This window comes from Taeniopygia guttata, chromosome 7 (genome assembly GCF_048771995.1).
Source record: "Taeniopygia guttata chromosome 7, bTaeGut7.mat, whole genome shotgun sequence".
NCBI lineage: Eukaryota > Metazoa > Chordata > Aves > Passeriformes > Estrildidae > Taeniopygia > Taeniopygia guttata.
The window spans coordinates 14,927,646-14,947,066 of NC_133032.1; the positions used below are offsets into that span (position 1 = coordinate 14,927,646).

At 37.7% G+C, this 19,421-nt stretch overlaps 1 protein-coding gene across 3 annotated transcripts in view; it reads left to right on the forward strand.

The window, feature by feature from the left end:
• Nucleotides 1–19,421, forward strand: part of CERS6 (ceramide synthase 6) — a 95,990-nt gene that overhangs the window by 47,101 nt on the left and 29,468 nt on the right. For all 3 annotated transcript variants that reach the window (XM_030277425.4, XM_030277426.4, XM_072932207.1), the window contains exons 4-6: nucleotides 4,550–4,607; nucleotides 15,965–16,015; nucleotides 17,141–17,233. In XM_030277425.4, the coding sequence (XP_030133285.1) occupies nucleotides 4,550–4,607; nucleotides 15,965–16,015; nucleotides 17,141–17,233 (202 nt within the window). The remainder of the gene's footprint in view (nucleotides 1–4,549; nucleotides 4,608–15,964; nucleotides 16,016–17,140; nucleotides 17,234–19,421) is intronic.

Below are 19,421 nucleotides of genomic sequence, written 5' to 3' on the forward strand. Positions count from 1 at the left end.
AGTATGGAGTAATGGGGTGCTTTGCTTGACCACTGCTTGATTTTGTTTTGTTTTGTTAGTCGAAATTTAGTTTCATATTTTAGTGCAAAAATTCAGTGAAGTGCTTGCTCAACTGGACACTTTAAATAGCTTTTGCTGAATTTAGCATACCATGGGGTATATCAAGTTAGTTGGTGGAGGCTCTCCAACTTTTCCATCTTTTTAGATGATGTTCTGAATCATGCTGAAGCATCTTTAAGATTTCATCAGCAGCTCAAAGTTAAAGGGGTTGAGGCTGTGCTATGTACTGAGAATACTCAAATGTAGAACAAGAGCAGTCAGCTATGCTGCTGCACCTTTGAGGGACTCTACAGCGTTCTTTTTAGGAGTACATTAGAAAATAATTTATTTTTCTGTTATGGCAGGGTCACATTTTAGCTTGACTTTTTTGCTGCAGTGTGTCACATTCATGTTCGAAGCACTGGCCTGGTAAGCAACAGCACAACCTGAAGAATTTGATGGAGGGTCTGTAAGTCCATTTGATCTCCCTTATTCAGAGTTTGAGCAGACCAGATGCAAGCCTGGTTCATTTTGGAAGTCTTTTAGTGGAGGACCAAAGTGAACCTCATAAACCTTATTGTGAGCAGACAGATCAGGTCGTTCAGAGCTCTTTCATCGAGGTTTGCTGGATTTAAACTAACTTCAGTCTTTCAAGCAACACACTTTGTGTGTATATGTAATTCAAATTTTGTCTCTATACAACTGATCAAAGGGATGTTTGAAGTCTGGGAGACAGAGTAAATTTTCACAAAACAGAGAAGCTTCAGTTGTTTTCATCTTTCAGGAAAGCGTGAATTGATGTGGTAGTTGCCCATGATGGAGTGCTTCACCTTGTGGCCTCCTTTGTATGTCTTTAATAGGGCAGAGAATATTGCTGGGGGAAAAGGGGAACAAGAGATATTTTAGTATACATCTTGCCTTACTTTTCCTAGTCTCGGGCTCTGCTACCTGTGCTTTAGAAGAAGTTGCTTTCCCTGTTGAAGGCAAATCAGCTGTGACCAAACAACAGTATCCAGTGACATGTGGACACTCAGCATGAGCTGCTGATGCTTAAGGAGGACCTTAAGCAGGATATTAGAAAGGGTACTAGGAGGTTTTATACCACTGGCTAAGCATCTTCCCTTTCCTGGGTTCTGTAACTATTCAGACTGTGCTTAGGCTAGGGGCACTTTCCAGTGTTAGATTTGGGACTATTATCTAGGACAAATTCAAGACAGCACTTCATCAGCTACCAGTTTGTGAATTCAATTGGAATAAAACTCAATAACCTCACACTTAAGAAAGGTGTCCTTCTCTTTTATGATGTTCTGTGCAGACAGAAAGAACATTTTGCCCAAGTTCCCAAAATGCAGAGATGTTTTGGACACTGGGCTATACTGTGGATAGGTGTGATTACTGCTTATAACTTTTTCCCTTTATTTGCATTTCCTCATCAGTGGGCTTCAGTGAGATCCAAATAGAGGCATAAAGAAGTATGTACTGTAGATTGAAATCCATCATTCATATTAGAGTACTTTTTGCAAGAGAATTGATTTGAGAGTTCACCTTTGGAGGAATCTTGCTTGGAGATACCTGCACTGTATGAAAGGTATTTGTCACATACATTCTGTCCTTATCTGTATGATTTTGAGTGAATAATGCAGCTTCATAACCTAGTTCCTGTACCTTTTCTCCCTGTCTTTAATCCCAAATTATTGAGTATGCATTCATCTATTTTACTTTGGCTTATGGATGTTTTACTGTTAACTGCAGCAATAAACCATCTACAAGTACTGGTAAAACAATGTGGGAAACTCCTTGGACTTTCTTGTATGAGATTGAGATTCCATTTGGAATCTTGAGCTGGGAGAATTGCTCTTTAAAGTCTGCAGAAAAAGCAGCTAGCTGCCAGCTACAGAGCGATGTAAGTCCTTTGTTGATCTGCTACCACCAGAGTTAGCTGGTTAATGGTGATAAACATGCCAGGGGCCAATTCCAACTTTGCTTTGTTTCAAATTTTTGTTTATTGGAGTTTGACCAAGCCAGAAGTTTGTAGAATAGCTTTTGAGTTTGTTGTTCAGCAGGAATGAGCTTTTTTTGTTATCAAGACTTTTATTTTCTTTAAGAAGTTAGGACTTTGACCAGCTTGGTCTATCATTCAGTTCTTAGCATTGTTTCATCTTCTGGTGCTAAATCCAAGGCCATTTGTTTGTCACATTCGGGAAAAAGAACATATCATATCCTTGTGTGCATCTATCACCTTTGTAGCTGTTGAACAGTCTAAGCAAGCTGACTGTTTTCAGCAGGCCCAAATAATACCCACTGGCTCTTGGCTCTGAGGGTTTTCTGAAGCTCCAGAAACTCTCTTTCAGGGCAATCCACGGCTTTAGTACAAATCTATAGAGTGTCAGTGCTTTGGGAGGTGGATGGAGAGTTAGATGAGGATATCAGTTTTTCTTAATTTGCCTGTTTTGGGAAAGGGTCTTGTTTATTTTTTGAGGGGTGGTAGCTGCAGGAAATTCTGCAATCAGAGTTTTCCAAATGTCCATGCAGACTGAAAAATCTGGAAAATCACCAGATAAAACTCAGCTATTAATGCCTTTCAAATATGTCCAACTGCCTTTGAACTCCTCTGTGGAATATTGCATCTCCCAACAGCAAGCTAGAAAAGCCCTTAAGCATGTTATGAATTTGCTTGGAGAAATGTTAAAGGTGATAAAACTCTATGGGAGGAATTGATCATAGCTGCTCACACTTAGGAGTGAAAGAAGGGCACCGAAAGTGCTCATCATCACTTAGGAGTGAAAGAAGGGCACCAAAAATGCTCATCAGTGAATAGGTTAGACAGGGTTTTCCTCCTAATATTTTTGGTGACAGCCTTAAAACTTTCACTAGATGATATATGTAAACGTGAAATTGAATGGCAAGTTACTGCCTGTAGGACTGACCTAATAGGAAAGTTTCCACCCAAATAAATCCTTGCTTCATAATACTATCCTTGCTATTTCTTTCATGTGCATAATCTGAAGGTTTCTGCCAGCACAACTAACGTTTTGCCTCTAAGTACTCTATTTTCACAGTATCTTGAAAGCGCCAGCATGAAAACAGTGTGCCTGTTACTACAGTGATCAAACCCTTGAAGAATTTGCTGTTTCTCTCGTATCAGTTTAATAAATTAATTTCATCTATGCTGTGGAGACTACAGTGTGAAACAGAGCTTCTGTTCAACTGAAGTATCACACTTTAAATCTCACTGATGTTCTTACATTCTCCTCAAATTGTCAGAGGGTTATTTATGTATGACACAACTGTTTCTAAATACTTGTAAAAGTAGCTTTGAAGAGAAAGGTTTGGATTAACTTTTAACATAGGAACATTTTCAGTTTTGTAACCATTCCAGTCATGTTTGAAAGTGCTCCAGTTAACTGGAAGCCAATTAACTGGAAATTAATAGTTTTGCCAGTGGAGAGAAAGTTGTAAGTGCTATAAAATATGTAATTGAAGATGATTCACATTGCAGCATTGCTTCACACTAAAGTAGCTAAATCTCATCCTGCTATAAACATTATGATTATTACTTTTCTGGTGTTTATATGAAGTGTGTGTGTGTAGTCAGTCCAACACTGGAGGGGGGAAAAAGCCCCAAAGAATTCCTCTAAGAATTTATACTGTACAAAGTTATGGTTTTATTTCCTTAGACCTCCAGTAGCTCTTTCATAAGTGAGTAATGGGTAATCCAAAGATAGGAAGTTACTGTGTCTGTCTTCTTTTCTTGAAGACTGGAGAAGGACAGAGGAGAAGATGATTTTGTATTACATCTCCTGGTAGTTTCTCTTGTTTTCCATGGTATCCTGTTCTTAACTTCTAGTTTGCCTCTATCTGAAAAGAAAAACCAGAAGCTCAGCAATTATTCTGAGTGTATTTGGGAAAATGTAGATTATTTTTATCAAGGGATGCATGGGAAGTGGATGTAAATTATGGATATATATCTGTATCCAGCATATCTATCTGACACAAATGCACTCTCTAAAACCAAATGTGAAGTGCTGGAATCTGCCAAGTGAATTTCCAGTTCATTGTGAATAACACTTTTCATTAATAAAGAGTGTGTTTGACATGCAGTACTCCCAAGTCACCTGTTGAATTCTTAATAAAACTTCTTATTATCTTTTTCCGGGTGTCTAATAAGAGATGAACTTTCCTGCAACATATGGGTAAATTGTCCTCTCTCCTCCAATGTCCTGCTAATTTTTATTAAACTTTTAAAAACTTAATATCCTTGAAAATGTGTGAGGATTTTTTTCCCCTGTTTAGATAAAATTAGCAGGTATTTTCAGAAGGCCAGGAAAAGCAGGCAAATGAGCACAATGCTTGATAACAAAAGCTGTAGAAAACCAGACCAAAATTTTGCTTCAACTTCTGGTAATGTAACCAGGGTGTGGTGGTTTGGTGGTGAAATAGGAAATCATGTGTTGAACTGTAAAATATGTAAATCTGGTATCCTGGAGTTAATCTCTTGTACCTTTTGCAGGTGGAGATTTACATTTTACCTTTATATATTTACCTATGGAGTACGGTTCCTGAAAAAGGTAGGCACTTATATTATTATGCTTTCATAACATTCACAGACTTGAAGTCTTGTGCAGGTATAATATAAAGGACAGGCATAAAGTCTATGTTCATGAGGAGTGAAAATGAAAATTTAATTTGCATTCATAAAATGCTTTGCTACTAGCATTGGTAAGGAATAGAAGTTCTTATCAATATTTAGTGGGGTTTTAAAAGAAAAATGGTGTAGCAACATAACTAGTTCACTTGATTATTTTTCATTATAGGTCTTAAACTAGCAGTAAGGCTTACCAAAGTATTAATCTCAATTTCACCATCATCCTTGCTTAAATGCCTCTGACAGTGGTTACTTTTTACTAATAAACAAAATGCATTAGAGTTTTAGAAAAGAATACCTCTTTTGCCTATTCTTTATCTAATGTACTGTGGAAGGAGGTTTCTGTGGAGTTTCCCATCAGTGCTGTGTTTCACCTGATTTAAAAAGAGAAGGGTATTGAAAGCTTCTAAGCACTCTGACATAGGTCTGTTAACCCTGCAATAGAGAGTAATACGGATTTGTGGTGCAAACTTTTTACAGTGTGACTAGTTCTCAGCTTCTGTGCAAGTTGGGCCATATTTCTGTAGTTCTAGGAGGTGAAATTAGGGGAATGGTGCACTGTGTTCAAATAATCTTTGTTTTGGTCAAAACTTTGACACCAGAAAATGTATCCTGAATGTCTCTGGTGCTTTGTAAGTAAAAGAGGTATACTAATATTTTTTGTGTCTGTAGTTCTTGAGGCTGTCTCAGGTGCAAGGCAACTTGGTGTGAGCAGGAATGGTGATGTGCCTGTGGAGGGAGGGCACATCAGAGCTGTTCTCAGCTGTTTAGCAGTAGTCAACCCCAGGGGAAGTGTGGGCCAGAGCAGCATGCAGTTCCATTCTCCCTGTCTCCTTGAACACTTCTATTTTATGTGTACTTCATCCATTAACATGCTGTATGGTTCCTTGATCCCATAGCACTGTGTGTTTCAGAACCTGCCCTGCAGTGTGATGGCTAATGCGCTGCGGGGATGAAATAGGTCATCATAATCAGGATTTGAACTCACCTGTGTCATTTCTGATACTTTATAAGAAGGAATCAGTGTAATTGTAGGTTAAGAGTTCAAGTTGTTCACTTTCTACCTCAAATACTCTTTTCAAGAGCAGATCTGGTAATGAGTGTTCTATGTGAGAAAATGGACCAAGGTACCAATTTCAAAAGAGAAGATGAAGCTTTCTTTGTTACTACTGCCAGCTCCAGTCTTCACTGTTTTCCAGATCAGGTTTAAAATATTACTGACTGCAAAGTGGGTGGGTGGCCCACAAAATCATTTAATGTGAAGAATTCAACTTTACATAGAATCCTTATTGCCCCCATTCTTGGTAAAGTGGCAAATGCTAGATGTGACAATCCCCATCTTAGTTTTCAGACTTCTGAATGAGATGTTTTAGCACTGAAGGACTGAAGCCAGCATTCACTACAGCATTCTTTGTGTCTTTATAAATCACTAACATTTGAAGCATAAAAGATAAGTAACCAATTATATTTCTACTTTGATAATGTATATGCAAATTCTTTCCTTTCTGAATGAAACTGAGATTTTTCAGCTCTACCATTTGTTTCATTTGCATGTTTGCGTCTTTGCAGAGTACCACACCAGTAGTGATGTCAACAAGACATTAAGTTCCAGTGGCATTAAACTGACTGCTTTGCTTATCATTAACATAGGAATGAGATATAATGTTTTTGTTTTCCTCAGTAATATTTGTAGTTAAATAAATGGTGGCTTTGCTCATTAAAAGTTAATGGTCTGACTGTGCTTCAATTAAATGGAAAAAATATCATTATCTTTGGTGATAAAGAAACAGAGCAAAGAGTTCAGGATTGGCTTATTTCTTGCTTGCTTATCCTTGGTGCTAAGCAGTGCCTGTATAATGCTGTAAAATGAAAAATCTTTACAAACATATGGAAGCAAAGCTTCCAGGTGATATATATAGACTTTTCACATTTAATTTCCTTCCTTTACTTGGCCAAGAGATTTACAAACTCACAGAAGAGGATGAATTTTCTGCAAGTCTTCTGAAGTCTATACTGAGACTTGTAAACCTGAAGTTGCATGTAGGTATTCTACTGGGAAAAGAATCATCTGCCTGGATAAACAAATCTTGCTTTTTTTTCAAATTTAATGTTGAAGTAATGCAGATTATATGAGTACGCTGTGGCTATATTTAAAAATGCTGGGTGCAACAAGCTTCTGTATGTCTGCAGCTGATTGAGTGTCCTTCCTAATGAGTCATCCCCTACGGAAGAGCTGAGAACTGTCTGGTGGGTAGTTACAATTTCTAGTGGTACATCTAGCTCACAAAAGAACAGAGAAAGCCATGTTGAAGTGTAAATTTGCCTCCAAAAGCCTACTCATAGGATATAAGTGTATGGAAAGCAAATAGAAAATAGCTGGGTAGTATGAAGGAAAAAAACCACAACAGGTAGAGCTCCACTTCTTCTGTTAAGAAAGTTGCTCTTTCTTGAAATTATAGGATGCTTCAAATGAAGAAACTGAAGTGCTTGCCTTCATATGTGCACTAACCACTGAGCTAGAAAGCTTCTGTGTGACAGCAGGAGATGTTCTGTTAGTGGCCCACAGTTTCTGTGTGCACATTGAGAGAAACTGGCTTCATGCTTTTTCATGAGAGAGAATGTTGCATTCTGTTGCTCAGATGAGTTGGCTTATTCTTTGGCTCTTTTTTGGAATAAAATAACAGCAGTGATACATGCACATGTTACAGCCCAGAGAGAGTAGTGTAAAATTTGTAAATGCATTTCAGATTTCTTGTACTCCAGAATTTTAGAGCCTAAAGTCAGACCACCTTCATTTGAAACAGAAAAAAAGAACTTGTCAATAAAGTGGTGGCTGGTTACTGACATTGTTTCTGTATTACAGTTCTTGACATTATGTCTGTATTACAGTTTACCTGCTATTGAGATTGTTAACCTTAGATGAAAAAATAATGATTGTTATGCACAGCCATTTCATAAAATTAAATTGCTATATTCAAAATGTCCAGTGCTGTAGACAGTTTTTAGTCTTTGTAGCAGTAGGACAGACTTGATTTTGTGATAAAAGTTTCTCAGCTGTAGGAAAGCTATTTGCAGAACACATTACATGTTACAGCATTTGGAGCAGAAAAAAATGACCTGCATCAGAATATTCAGTATTTCATTTGTCGTTCCCATCTTCTGTTTCCCTACCTGCTGCATCTACTTTTGCATGAAACTAATGCTTCTGTATATTTTGTGGAACAGAACAATAAAAGAAATGCAGCATCTTGGAAGAATACCAAAGCATGAGTTTGGAAAATATCTACCACCTTGGTTTAAATCAGAATTGACTCTAGAAAACAGCACTGTAGCACAAGCTGAGCGGCAGGGGGTTTACCTCCAGAGCCTTGGTGTCTCTTTCATTCTTGAATCAATTGAAGCAGGCATTCTGCTGGGCACTTTTTCTACTCTAGTCTGCATCTGTCGTGATGTTTCCTTCCCATGTTCTTCCCAAAAGGTTGTAATATTATCTGTTACTGAAGTCTTGTAGTTTCTTTTGTCCAGTTAGCTTATTTGCCCAATGCTGGATAAATATTCTTATTTAAATGAAGAATGCCAGAAGCCACTGTGGAGCCCTTTTAACACAATGCTGATATTTGATATTTTGCTGTGCTATTAGCAGAGGGATAATGTGATACATAGGCCACTAAGGGAGGAAATGAAGCCCACATTTGGCAGATTTTGCTTGCTTTAAAATTGATTTGGATTCTCTGGAGGGTTTTATTACATTTTTTATTTTTTACTTATAAAACCAATTGCTCAGTTTCTGTAAGTAATTAAAATATTTAAGCTAAAATAATTTTGGATGTTAAAATCGAATTATAATCTTTTTCATTTCCGTGAAAGCAGGGCTGAACATCAGGTGATAAATAAAACAATTTCTAATTCACTGAGTGAGCGAGAAAGAATACCCATGTTCTAGAGTCTTTTGAAGAATGCTATTGTGAGAATGGGGAAATGCCATACTACATTTTTAAACAAGCATCACAAGTGGAAAATGTTTCCAGGAAGACCATAGTTAGATGCCATCTCATGGAAAAGGAATTTGTTTCAGATATATCTTCAAAAGGGCATAAAAATTGTTGAGGGCATTTAGGAGAGATTAATAGAGTGTTTTGGATGTTTGAGATACAAATCATGAGCCATGCTATGAGAAAAATCAAAGCTACTGGAGAAACTCAGTTTTAAATGACTGCACCACTTCGGTGTACATCAACAAGGAGAATGAATGCATTTTGGACAATGAGGCTTTGTAAGAGAAGGGGAGTCAGCCCAGGAAGTAATTCACTGCATAAGCTGTTGGAAGTTAAGATAATAACTGGATCAGGCAAAAAAGGACAAAGCTAAGCAAACTGGCAGAATTTATTTGTAGCTGAAAGGAAACTGAAGGTTTTTGAAAGGAAAAGCAAAAGGAGAATATCAATGGTATCCTAATTCAGTAATAGGATGGCAACAGGACTTTCAAATGTATACAATAGGGACAAGTTTTACATAATCATGGGAAAGAAAAGCAACGCACTAATTCAAAAAATGCATCTAGAATTGAATTTCATTTTATCTGTTTTGAATCCAGCTGGGGGTATTTAATAACATCAGAGTAGTAAGTAAATGCTATGTAATCATCAAATTGGCAAGTTAAGCTGGTACTGAGCCATATACAGCATCTCTGCTGCTTGTGCATTATGCTGTTGTTTGGGGCAGTGAAGAAGGGGCTGCCACACCTCATATCCCCCTGTGGAATGGTTGCTAATTTTGCCTTCAGCACAGTATTCATTTTCTTGGCAGTCCAGCGTTCTGAAAGACGAAATTTTTTCAGGGTCATATCATAAAAATAGAAGAAAAATATAGAAGAAATACTTCACAAAGTGTTATATTTGGACAATTTTATGATAAAAATAGTTTCAATTGGTCTAAAATAAACTAAGGTGGTTCATTCATACCTGTAGCAAGTTGTTAGCTCAGCGCTCTATTGCCATGAGCTTTTCATGTTTTTCTGTTCAAATTAATGAAGCAGTTCTTTTTTTCACAGCTAATTAAACCTGACCAAGAGTACATGTTTGGATATAAGAACAGGTTATTACTAATGTAACTGGTGCTTTGCGTTTCCCTTGTTCACTTGAACTCACTGCTGAAGGAATGATTTGGAGGATAGCTGTATTCTCAATTAAATTAGCAAAACCCGTAGAACAGTATGTATTTTTATACCATAAGTGCTTCAAGTCATTAAGGTGCTTCATTTTATCTTTCAGTAGTAGAGGAAAAAATCTTGGCAATAAATAAATACATCATTGTTGATCTTTTGGGTTTTTTCCTACTATATTCCCTTCAAGTGGTAACCTGTCAACCCTCTCAGAGCTTTACCATTTTTTCTGCCTACTGATGCTCTTGTCTGCTGGATTTTGAACAGTGCCACGTTAGCATAGGGAAGTACTGCTGTAAATCTGAAACTAATTCAGAGTTTTGCTTCTATTTTTTAACTGCAGTTATCTCACAGGTATCTTAAGGAGTTTCAACAGGGATTTTTTTCCTGTCCCCAGGAATTGTGGGCTCAAGTAGATGAGGAAGAGAAAATTCATTCCTATTGCCCAGTTACTTTCGTTTTTTTTGCTGTGGCACAAATTTACTATTTATGGTTTTATACTAAAACTTAATACAAATTTGCAATTTATTAAACAAAATCATATGCAATTTATGATAGTTCCCCTCTTCTCATCCCTACCAGCCAGTCTTATTGTTAGTTGTTTTAATAGATTGGTTGCCGAAAACTGCAAGTTATGTCAGAATAGATCCACCAGCAGATGACAAATGGAAACATTAGAAGACTTGTGTCTTTGCACTTCCTCAGCGGGAGGAGAAGGTGAAAAACAGAGGGAAAATGAATATAACATTTTATGTAAGTTTAGACATTTTGGGAAATTATTTTGGCTGTCTTCATTTGCGTTAGAGAAGAAAATGTTATTATGGTCACTGACTCAGAACTGAGCAGGAAAAATTCATTGCAAACTGTGTTTTTATATTTAAAATAATTAACATTCCTCCCTTCTGTCTTTCTGTTAGAGGAAAATACAATATGAGAGAGATTCTCTCAGTGGGATTTTTTCATATAGTACTTAGTATTACATACACCTATGAAATGTGATTCTTGGGGTGTTCTCTGCAGGGCCAGAAGTTGGACTTGATGATTGTGATGGGTTCCTTCCAACTCAGCATATTCTGTGATTCTAAGTATTTCAGTTGTAATGACACCTGCTGCCCCAAGGGTGAATTGCCCTGATACAGTATATTTGCATCTCAAAAAAATGCAGTGGTTGCAGGAGTGGAAGGGGAAGAAGCTACTTCAGTCTGTACTTACTTACTGTTGCTTAGGGTTATGCCTCGTTTTAGCTGTGCTCAGTGACCAAAGTGCTTAGAGATGGTTCCTGTCTAGTGACCACACTGGAGTGGCTTTTGGGCTGCCTGTTCCAGCAGCCTGTCTGAAGGAGTTCTGCTCTCTCAGTCATCAGGTGGGACTTGGTGGTATCTGTGTAAAGAAACAGTGAGCTCCTTCTGCCAGGGTTTTAGTGGCAGTACTTTAAATTGGGGAGTTCACTAAAGAAAGGTCTTCACTGCCTGCCCATAATGGCACTATGTGAGCCAAATACATTCTTGTCTCTCCAAGGCCCTGTGAACTAGAGAAAACCTGTATTTCCTATTAAAAATTCTGCAGTTGCAGTAACTTCCTAACTTTCAGACTGTCAGGGATGATCCTGAGACCTTGCTACAATGTGCCTGTATCAAAGTACAGCAAAACACATCAGTTAGGGCTTTTGTTTGGCTTTTCTCTATACAGTGTTGTTCCAGTCGGAAGTGTAGGTTCATAAATACCACCAGCTTAAACATCTGGGTTTAGGCATGAAATTTTATTTTATGTTTACCTTGGTATGGAGTTCTTATTATTAAAATTCGATTCTGTCTCCCTTCATGGATTGCATGCAGTGGTAGAACGTTACATGTCAGTGAAGCAAGCCATGGTGAATCTTGCAAAGGAAAGCAGCTGCCTGAGGATTTCCAAAACTCAGTATCAGGAATACAATGAATCTGGTAAACACTTGCCATCAACACATGGTATTGAAAGGCAGTGGCTGGCAGAATCAGATACATGCACTCTTCTGGCAGAGCAGCTACAAATAGGAACATAATTACAGCAAGTAGATATGTAATGATGAGTTTAATTATTAACCACCTTCCTGTATGCCATTGAGTAACCATAGTATCAGAGCACTGGAAACCCTGGAGCTTTGTTGAAGCTGCATGCTGTAGGAAAATCAGGAGTAGTCTGAAATCATGCTACTCTGCAATGATCAATAAGGGTTGAAGTGCCCTATTTAATTTTTTTAATGATTTGCTCTTGGGATGTTTCCTGTTCTCGTAAAGGTTTAATTTTATGCAGGTCTCCCTCCTACCAAGGTAAGGTTTTCCAAGTGTAAACTTCAATGTTCTCTCTTAAAAAACTTAATTGCGGGCATGCAGTTATGTGTTGTCTTTTTAAATAAAGTAAATTCATTAATATCCTCTTAGATGCAAATGCTAGGCTAATTGATATGGTCTGGCATTGTGACCAAAAATAGAAGGCAGCTGTAAATCTAATGTACAGCTGCTTTGCTTCATCCAAGGGTTATCAGGCATCTGGAACGCTCGGGCGACTGTGTCTGCTATTTTCTATGCACAGTTCTTACAATGTAGATTGAGGAGCTACCAAATACATTCAATAGTGTTTCTGGGAACTTTAGCTTAGCTCCTGGAATATTTATGTAGACATCCAGCTGCTCTTAATTGTCATAGCACCACTGGCCACTCAGCTTGCTCATGACCAGACAGTCCTTGAAAATGTTGCCATGACACATGAAGGCAAAAGTTTTTCGAAGTTTTGTTTACTACAAAGCAACCAACAGAGCAAGCATCAGAAGAAGAAGGTACACAAACGAGATCAAATATTTTGATGGCTGGGCTTGGTAAGGGGACTGGTGGCTGTCGGGGAGAGGAGGGGGAGGAGGTGCTACAGTCACCAGTTTCTCTGTCTGGAGTGTTCTTCAGTTCTGTTCAGCACATTACTTTAATATTAGGACCCTTTCAGATTCTAATTATCAATTCCTTTTGCCAGCTTCATTTCCTCATAAGCTGTAAGTTGAAAGTAAACTTTTATCAACAAAAGACATATGCTCCAGATCTCTGTACATAATATTTTTAAAGAGAAAAGTAGATGTGTGTGTGGAGCTTACTCTGCCTTTCCAAATATAAATTTGTATAATACATCAAAACTTGAATTCATATTTTTTTTAAAACCTTTTTTTGAACACACGTATATTTGCATTTGAATGTCAAGTGCATTTCCAGTGATTATTATTAATCTTGGCCTTTATAAGTTCTTCCATATTTTACGGTTTCCCATTAGCAGAAGTATAATTTTTAATTATGTTTGGAAGTCAACAGTGCAGATTGCTGAAAGGAAACACTGAGCACTCTTCATTGTAGAAGCATTTTTTCCCCTAAAACCTTTTTTTCTACAGACACAAAGCACTAAACTCTAGAGGGAAAAAAAATCCCTGTTCTGCAGAAACAGAACAGCTTGCTTAGTCACAGTATATGAAAAAACCCTTCAGGAGGTTCATTGACAATGTGTCATATTGTCTTCACTCCTGTAGTTAGCTACGCCAAGAAATACCAACAACTGCTTGGATCTGTGAAGGATTTATGAAAATTCTGTTCCTGGTGTGAGAAGCAACTGCATCCTAAACCAAATTAACAGTCACTGGAAGGAAGAATTTGCACAAATTGATGCAAAATAGCAGCCATGGATTTTGTTGTTTTGCTGAGTTCTCTTTGTTCCCAGCATGGTGTTTTGTCAGAAGTCGGTGATTTTGTGGATAGAGGGAAGCATACCTAATTTTGCTGTGTAGGTGACTTACAGTGGTGCTTGCAGGGTGTCAGTTTATTGCACAGTTCAGCCTGTGCTCTTGGCATTGTTGGCTGATAAGATGGTGCCCTCAGAGCCTGTTGTTCATGGCCAGTGGAGACTGGAAACTGTCTGATGTGTGTTTTAAATCAGTGAAACTTTAGTTTGAGAAATTCTTATGTAGTAGCAAAACAAATACAACAGTAGCAAGGGATGTTGCTATATTCAGGGCAGTTTTTCAGAGGATAGTAGGAAAAAACACACATCTTTAGGAAATCAGAGAGTTTCTAAGACATCACAAGGCAGACTTAGTGGAAGATGATAGAAACTTTGAAAAGCTGACTCAAAAAGTTTAGGTCCTTTATGATTAATCCACCTTTCGCTAATGGGTCTTGGTCTCACTGCAGACTGTGTGAGCTTTTTGTAGATTGAAGCTTCCTACTGAAGCCTCTACAAAGTATTCCATAGTTGTGAGGTTTACAGAGGACTAAATAAGACACTTCTTGGTCTAACTGTAACCGTGGTTTACATTTAGATGTTGAGTACAGTCTAGGGCTGTGCTCATTGTGGAGGTCAGAGAAGAAGCTTGTGCTTAAACCAAGCTCTTCCTCTACTTCTTCCCTAAAACCCTCCAGGGAAGCATAACCAAAGTGCCCTGCTGCTAAAGCTGTTAAGAGGAACTCAGAGATGCCAAGGCAAGTCAAGGGGAAGGGAGACTGGGGAGGTAAGAAGGTGCTGCAGGAGCCCTGCTATTTTAAATGCTCTTGCCCACAAAGGATCCATTAGGTTTTGAAACAGCTACTCAGGAGCATTTTGTCTGAGATGGCAGCATGGCTTTCTGAATCTTATGTGGCCCAGAAGGGGCGTATATTCTGCTGTATTGGTCTTTGAGGCTTAATGCATACATTACATTATTTGTCAGTTGTGATACCCTGTAGGGCTTTGTGGTTATAGGTTCATCAAGAAAGGCTTATTTTATTTAGCAATCGGCATTTTAATTGCTCATAAACCTCTGTATCCGTAGCTCCTGCAGCAAGCATCTCTATGAAGAAGCCTTAAGATGTCATAATATTTGAAAGATAAAAATATGCGGTTTTTTGCTAGGACCTGTAATTTAGGCAGCAAAATAATTGGGTAGGAAGCATCTCATATCTTTTGTTGAATATGATATGAAAGACAGTTACAGCTTTTCAAACCTGGCTAAAACTATGAATTATCCTAGAATATTTGTGTGGATCTAATTCAGGCAGCTGTCAGACAGAAATATGCTAGATTCTTTATATTGTCTTGCAGGGATGCTGTGGCTGTTTCCAAAGATTTTTTTTTCTTGCATGAAATGAGGGGAATTTGTATAGCATAGTAAATACTGTGGAGACATTCGAACCAATTAATTGGTTCCATGAATAAGTTATTTCTAATGGAGGGAAGGGTAAGTTTGGATGGACTTAAGCATTCTTACAGCATCCTTGAGAGAGGCAAATCAGAAACTCTATGAGGTGTGTTACTTCAAATGTTGATATACTTTCCAGGCTATTGAAAGAACTATTCTTTGTCATTGGGGGTATTGGTGTGAAAATGTTATTTTATCTTCTTTTTTATTAAAGGGCATATTAAAAAATCCTTCCTACCTAGCCTGATTCTCAGCCTGGGGCTTTAACATTCTGCTTAGTATCCGTTTTGTTGCTTTGGTGCTCACCCATTGTATTTTGGATGAGTTTGATTTTACGGTTTGCCTGAGCTGAGCTACTCCACCTGATGGTGAAAACAAGAACATGCCTTCTCTCAGGCAGTGAGGATTTATTTGAAAAACTGTGGTCTAGGGAAAGCATTTAATGCTGTGTGTGCTATATGCTGCCTTAATCCAGGAGACTGACTAATGATGTTCTGTCCCCTTTATACTCGAATGTAGAGTAGATAAGGCTATGTAAAGATGAAGGATGTATCCTATATGGAGGAATGCCTATATATAATGGCATGTGCAAGGAATCGTCTTTGAAATATTTAAGTTGCCTGAAGTCAAAATTTCCTGTTCTGTTGAGAATATAGTGTGAGATCTGACCATCCAAGCACGAGCTGCTTACTTTCAGTCTACAGTCTTGCAAAAGTGAGGTCATTGGGTACCAACAAAAACAGGAAAGTTGCTGTAATTCATGCTGTGAAACTCTGAGAAATCTCATTGTTCTATTTGGTTTTCATAGCTGCTATCAAAAAATGCAAATTCTAAGCTGTTCTTATATTTTTAGTCCTTTGTTAGTATTAAATACATACACTTAACATAGCACAAAGTGGTCTGTAGTGACTTTTGGTTTGCTTTTTCTTTCTTTCAGACACCCTGGCTCTGGAATACCAGGCAGTGCTGGAGCGGGTATCCATATCAGGTAAAAGTTACAGTGCTGTCTAAAAACAAGCATGATGCTTTTGCAGAGCTCTGTTTTTGTTATGGTGGAGCTTTGTGCCAGTATGTTTCTGTGAATGGGCTACTCAGCATTTCAGAACATTGCTAGATTCTTCCCATCTTGATTGAGTTCAAGATAGGAAAGATGAACATAGCTGTCACACCTGAACTCCACACATTAAATTCCAAAAGCTCCAGAGAAGAGTTCGCAGTTGAAGGAATTTAACCTAGGGTGTATATATGTATATATATATATAGATAGATAGATTAGATATATATATATATATATAGAGAGAGAGAGAGAGATATCTATATCTATACCTATCTATATCTATGTCTAGGGTATATATATATTTTTTGTTCTTCCCTAAGAGCAGGAAAGGGGGGAAAAGCCTGACTGGAAAGTGTGAATAAGAGGATTGGATCTCTTAGGCTGAGGGTCAGAGTGTTTATGTGTGCCACCAGTTACCTTCTTTGAAGTTACTCCAGGTTGGTTTTGGTTTTGGATTTTTTTTTTTAATTTCGTTCACTTTGAAACAACTCTGTAACCACGTTGTATATCAGACAAGATACTTGGATACACTTATTTTATTTTCTCCTTTCCAAGTGTTAATATGTCCCCAGAAAATAGTTAAATTCTTAAAATAGTAGGCATTTCTATTATAAAGAGCCCTGCTCAAAGCCCACATTTTCATCATGAGCAGATGAGATTATACACTAGCATTACTTTTTTTTCTAGTTTACTCTAGCATTGTTTTTTTGTTATGTTTTAAACCCTCATTACTGATATACAGCAAGATGTTTCAAGTAAACTTTCAAAAGAAACTAAGGAATACTTAGAATTTAGTTTGCTCTGGATTCCAAATGGACAGCATAATAATTTTTGGTATTACAGTATTGTCAGGGCTAAAACATTAGAAGAGAGTATGGTGGGGAGCTTTATTTTTCCAGAGCCATCAAAGTTTGAAAGAGGCAATTATCATCATTTTTTTCACATAGGATGCATATGTATAATTCAATGACCCCCTAGGATTAAACATGCCTCCTATGGACCACAGCTGCCTGTACTGTCAGTTAGACTCTATTAACCTTTTCTCATTTCTTTCAGCCCCTGATGCCCGACCTTCATTACTACTACATAGTTGAATTGTCATTCTACTGGTCCTTAATGTTTTCTCAATTCATTGACGTCAAAAGAAAGGTAAGAACAATGAGACTAAAAGCACTGAAAGCTTTACTTGAGTAATAGCTGTATTACATATGCAATGAACTGGAAATACAGTTCTTTTTAGTGTTCAACTCCTGCAGATATTCATCACTGAGAAACTGTGATTGTCTTAGTCTGTTCATTGTTGCTATAATATGAGGTTTTTGCTGCACATGGAAAGAAGAGCCTGGAGAAAACATTGAAGGGCAAATAGCAGAAGCCAAAAGAACCTCTTGCTTTCATGCATGGACTTGAATGGAATTGGACAGGTAGTATCTGGTAGATGTACTGTTTCTTCTAAGAGTTAAACAATGAAATACCAAGAAAAGGGCAAGACTGCCTCCTAAATTCAGTGTCACTTTATGAGATAAGATCTATGAGGGCTTTCAGATTTTTCTGCAGAAGAACACCAAAAACATTTAATATTAAAAAGTGATGTCATATTTAATTTTTACCCTTTCAGTCATGTAGCTGAACATTGCTGTTAGAGAGTTGTTAATAAAAAAAAAACAAGACTGTCCAAATAGAAATATTTTTTCCAGAACTAGTTGCAATCTGTTCCATATGCCAAGTTCTCTCCTCCTAGGAGACTCCTAGTCCATAGCAGAACAAGCAGCACAACAGTTACTCTGCAATAACAGTCCATTGAAGGTATTCTTGAAGGGGTTTAAATGTTTCAAAATTAATTTTGTTCAGCTTTTGAAAGGATTTTATAATATCTTTATGTGCTGCCTTCTGCTGTCATTTAAATCAATGATTGTTGGCTATGCTAATGGAAAAATTCCTGTTTATTAGAATTCTAGCAGGAGCATAACTCTGAAAAGAGTAAATGAAGGATGCATTATGACCTGAATAAACTTGCTGTCATTTAGAAGTACAGTGTATCCCTGGGATTCCTATGGCAGAGCTGCCTGTATAGAAACACACTTCTCTGTTTGGATTTCCAGATTATTCTAGAAGTAGAAATCTCAAGAAAGCATTCACAAAAATTTTAATCCGTATTGGAGTATAAATTAAAAATAAAACAACCAATTTGTGATGAATACATATAAATCCCTTCCTTGCATTGTCTGTAGATGCTAAACATTCTGTTAATCATGAGCTTGAAATGAGTATGACTTCCCTGTTTCACAAACTGACATAGAGAGAAGCAATGCTTAAGGGAGCTGTATGATAGTGGAAATGAATTTAAATCAAGAGTAATATTGACTAATATGTTACGCCGCAGGGGCCAAGTCTGTTTCTTAGTTATATATAAATTACTTGTACTTGTTATTAGAAAAACCTTAGGGCAATGTGCTGTGGAAATGGGATGAGACATGAAGGTAGGGAAGAGAATTGCTAGCAGCCTATTTGACACCCCAGCCGCAGCTCTTGAACCCAGAGCACCAGATCCAAGTAGTGTCCAAAGCACCTGCTGTGTCTGAGAATGTGCAATGTCCAGCAGAGAGCAGGAGCACAACATCTGCAGTGCAATGATAGCAAGTCAAAAGCCTTTCATTATCAGCCCCCAGCAGGGAGCAGTGGAGATGCCATATTTATAAATGACCTATTAAATCACTCACCAGTTTGGACTGTGGAGACAGCTCTTTGTGTAGTGTAAGCAAAATTGATAATGAGGAAGATCAGACTGGAGAAATGCAGCTGTGCCCTGGTGTCACACAGTAAAAGTGTTTGGAGTGCAAGCTGCCAAGGAAGCCTATTGAGCTGAAAAGTGTTAGTACTAAAGACTTACAATAGTTGGCAAAAAGGAGTACAAGCTTCACAGAGACACCAGTTCTTGCATCATAGTAGTTCTCTTTTAAAAGAAGGCTTAGTTTAAAAAATGTGGAAGCCTTGTAATGCACCCCATATGCAATGTGTGGAATGGTGCCCATATGAAATAGAGATCTGTTAAACAGGAAGCAGGAAATTTGCCAGCTAATATTGGATGCTATTGTAATATTTCACAAGTGGCTTGTATAGAGCAGATTAACAGTTCTCAACCTGAGTAAGCTATTGATCTTTTCATGTTACAGGTAAAGGAATATTTTTATCTAAATCCTGGTTATCATTTTAGATACTTTAAATTCAGCATCAGTGGCTGTGTTATATTCTGGGATGGTCAGAAGTGCCCAGGCAGTCTTGTGCACTGCAGGAATTCAGCCAAGCGCTTTTTTTCATGTAGTTGGGTTAGTCTGAA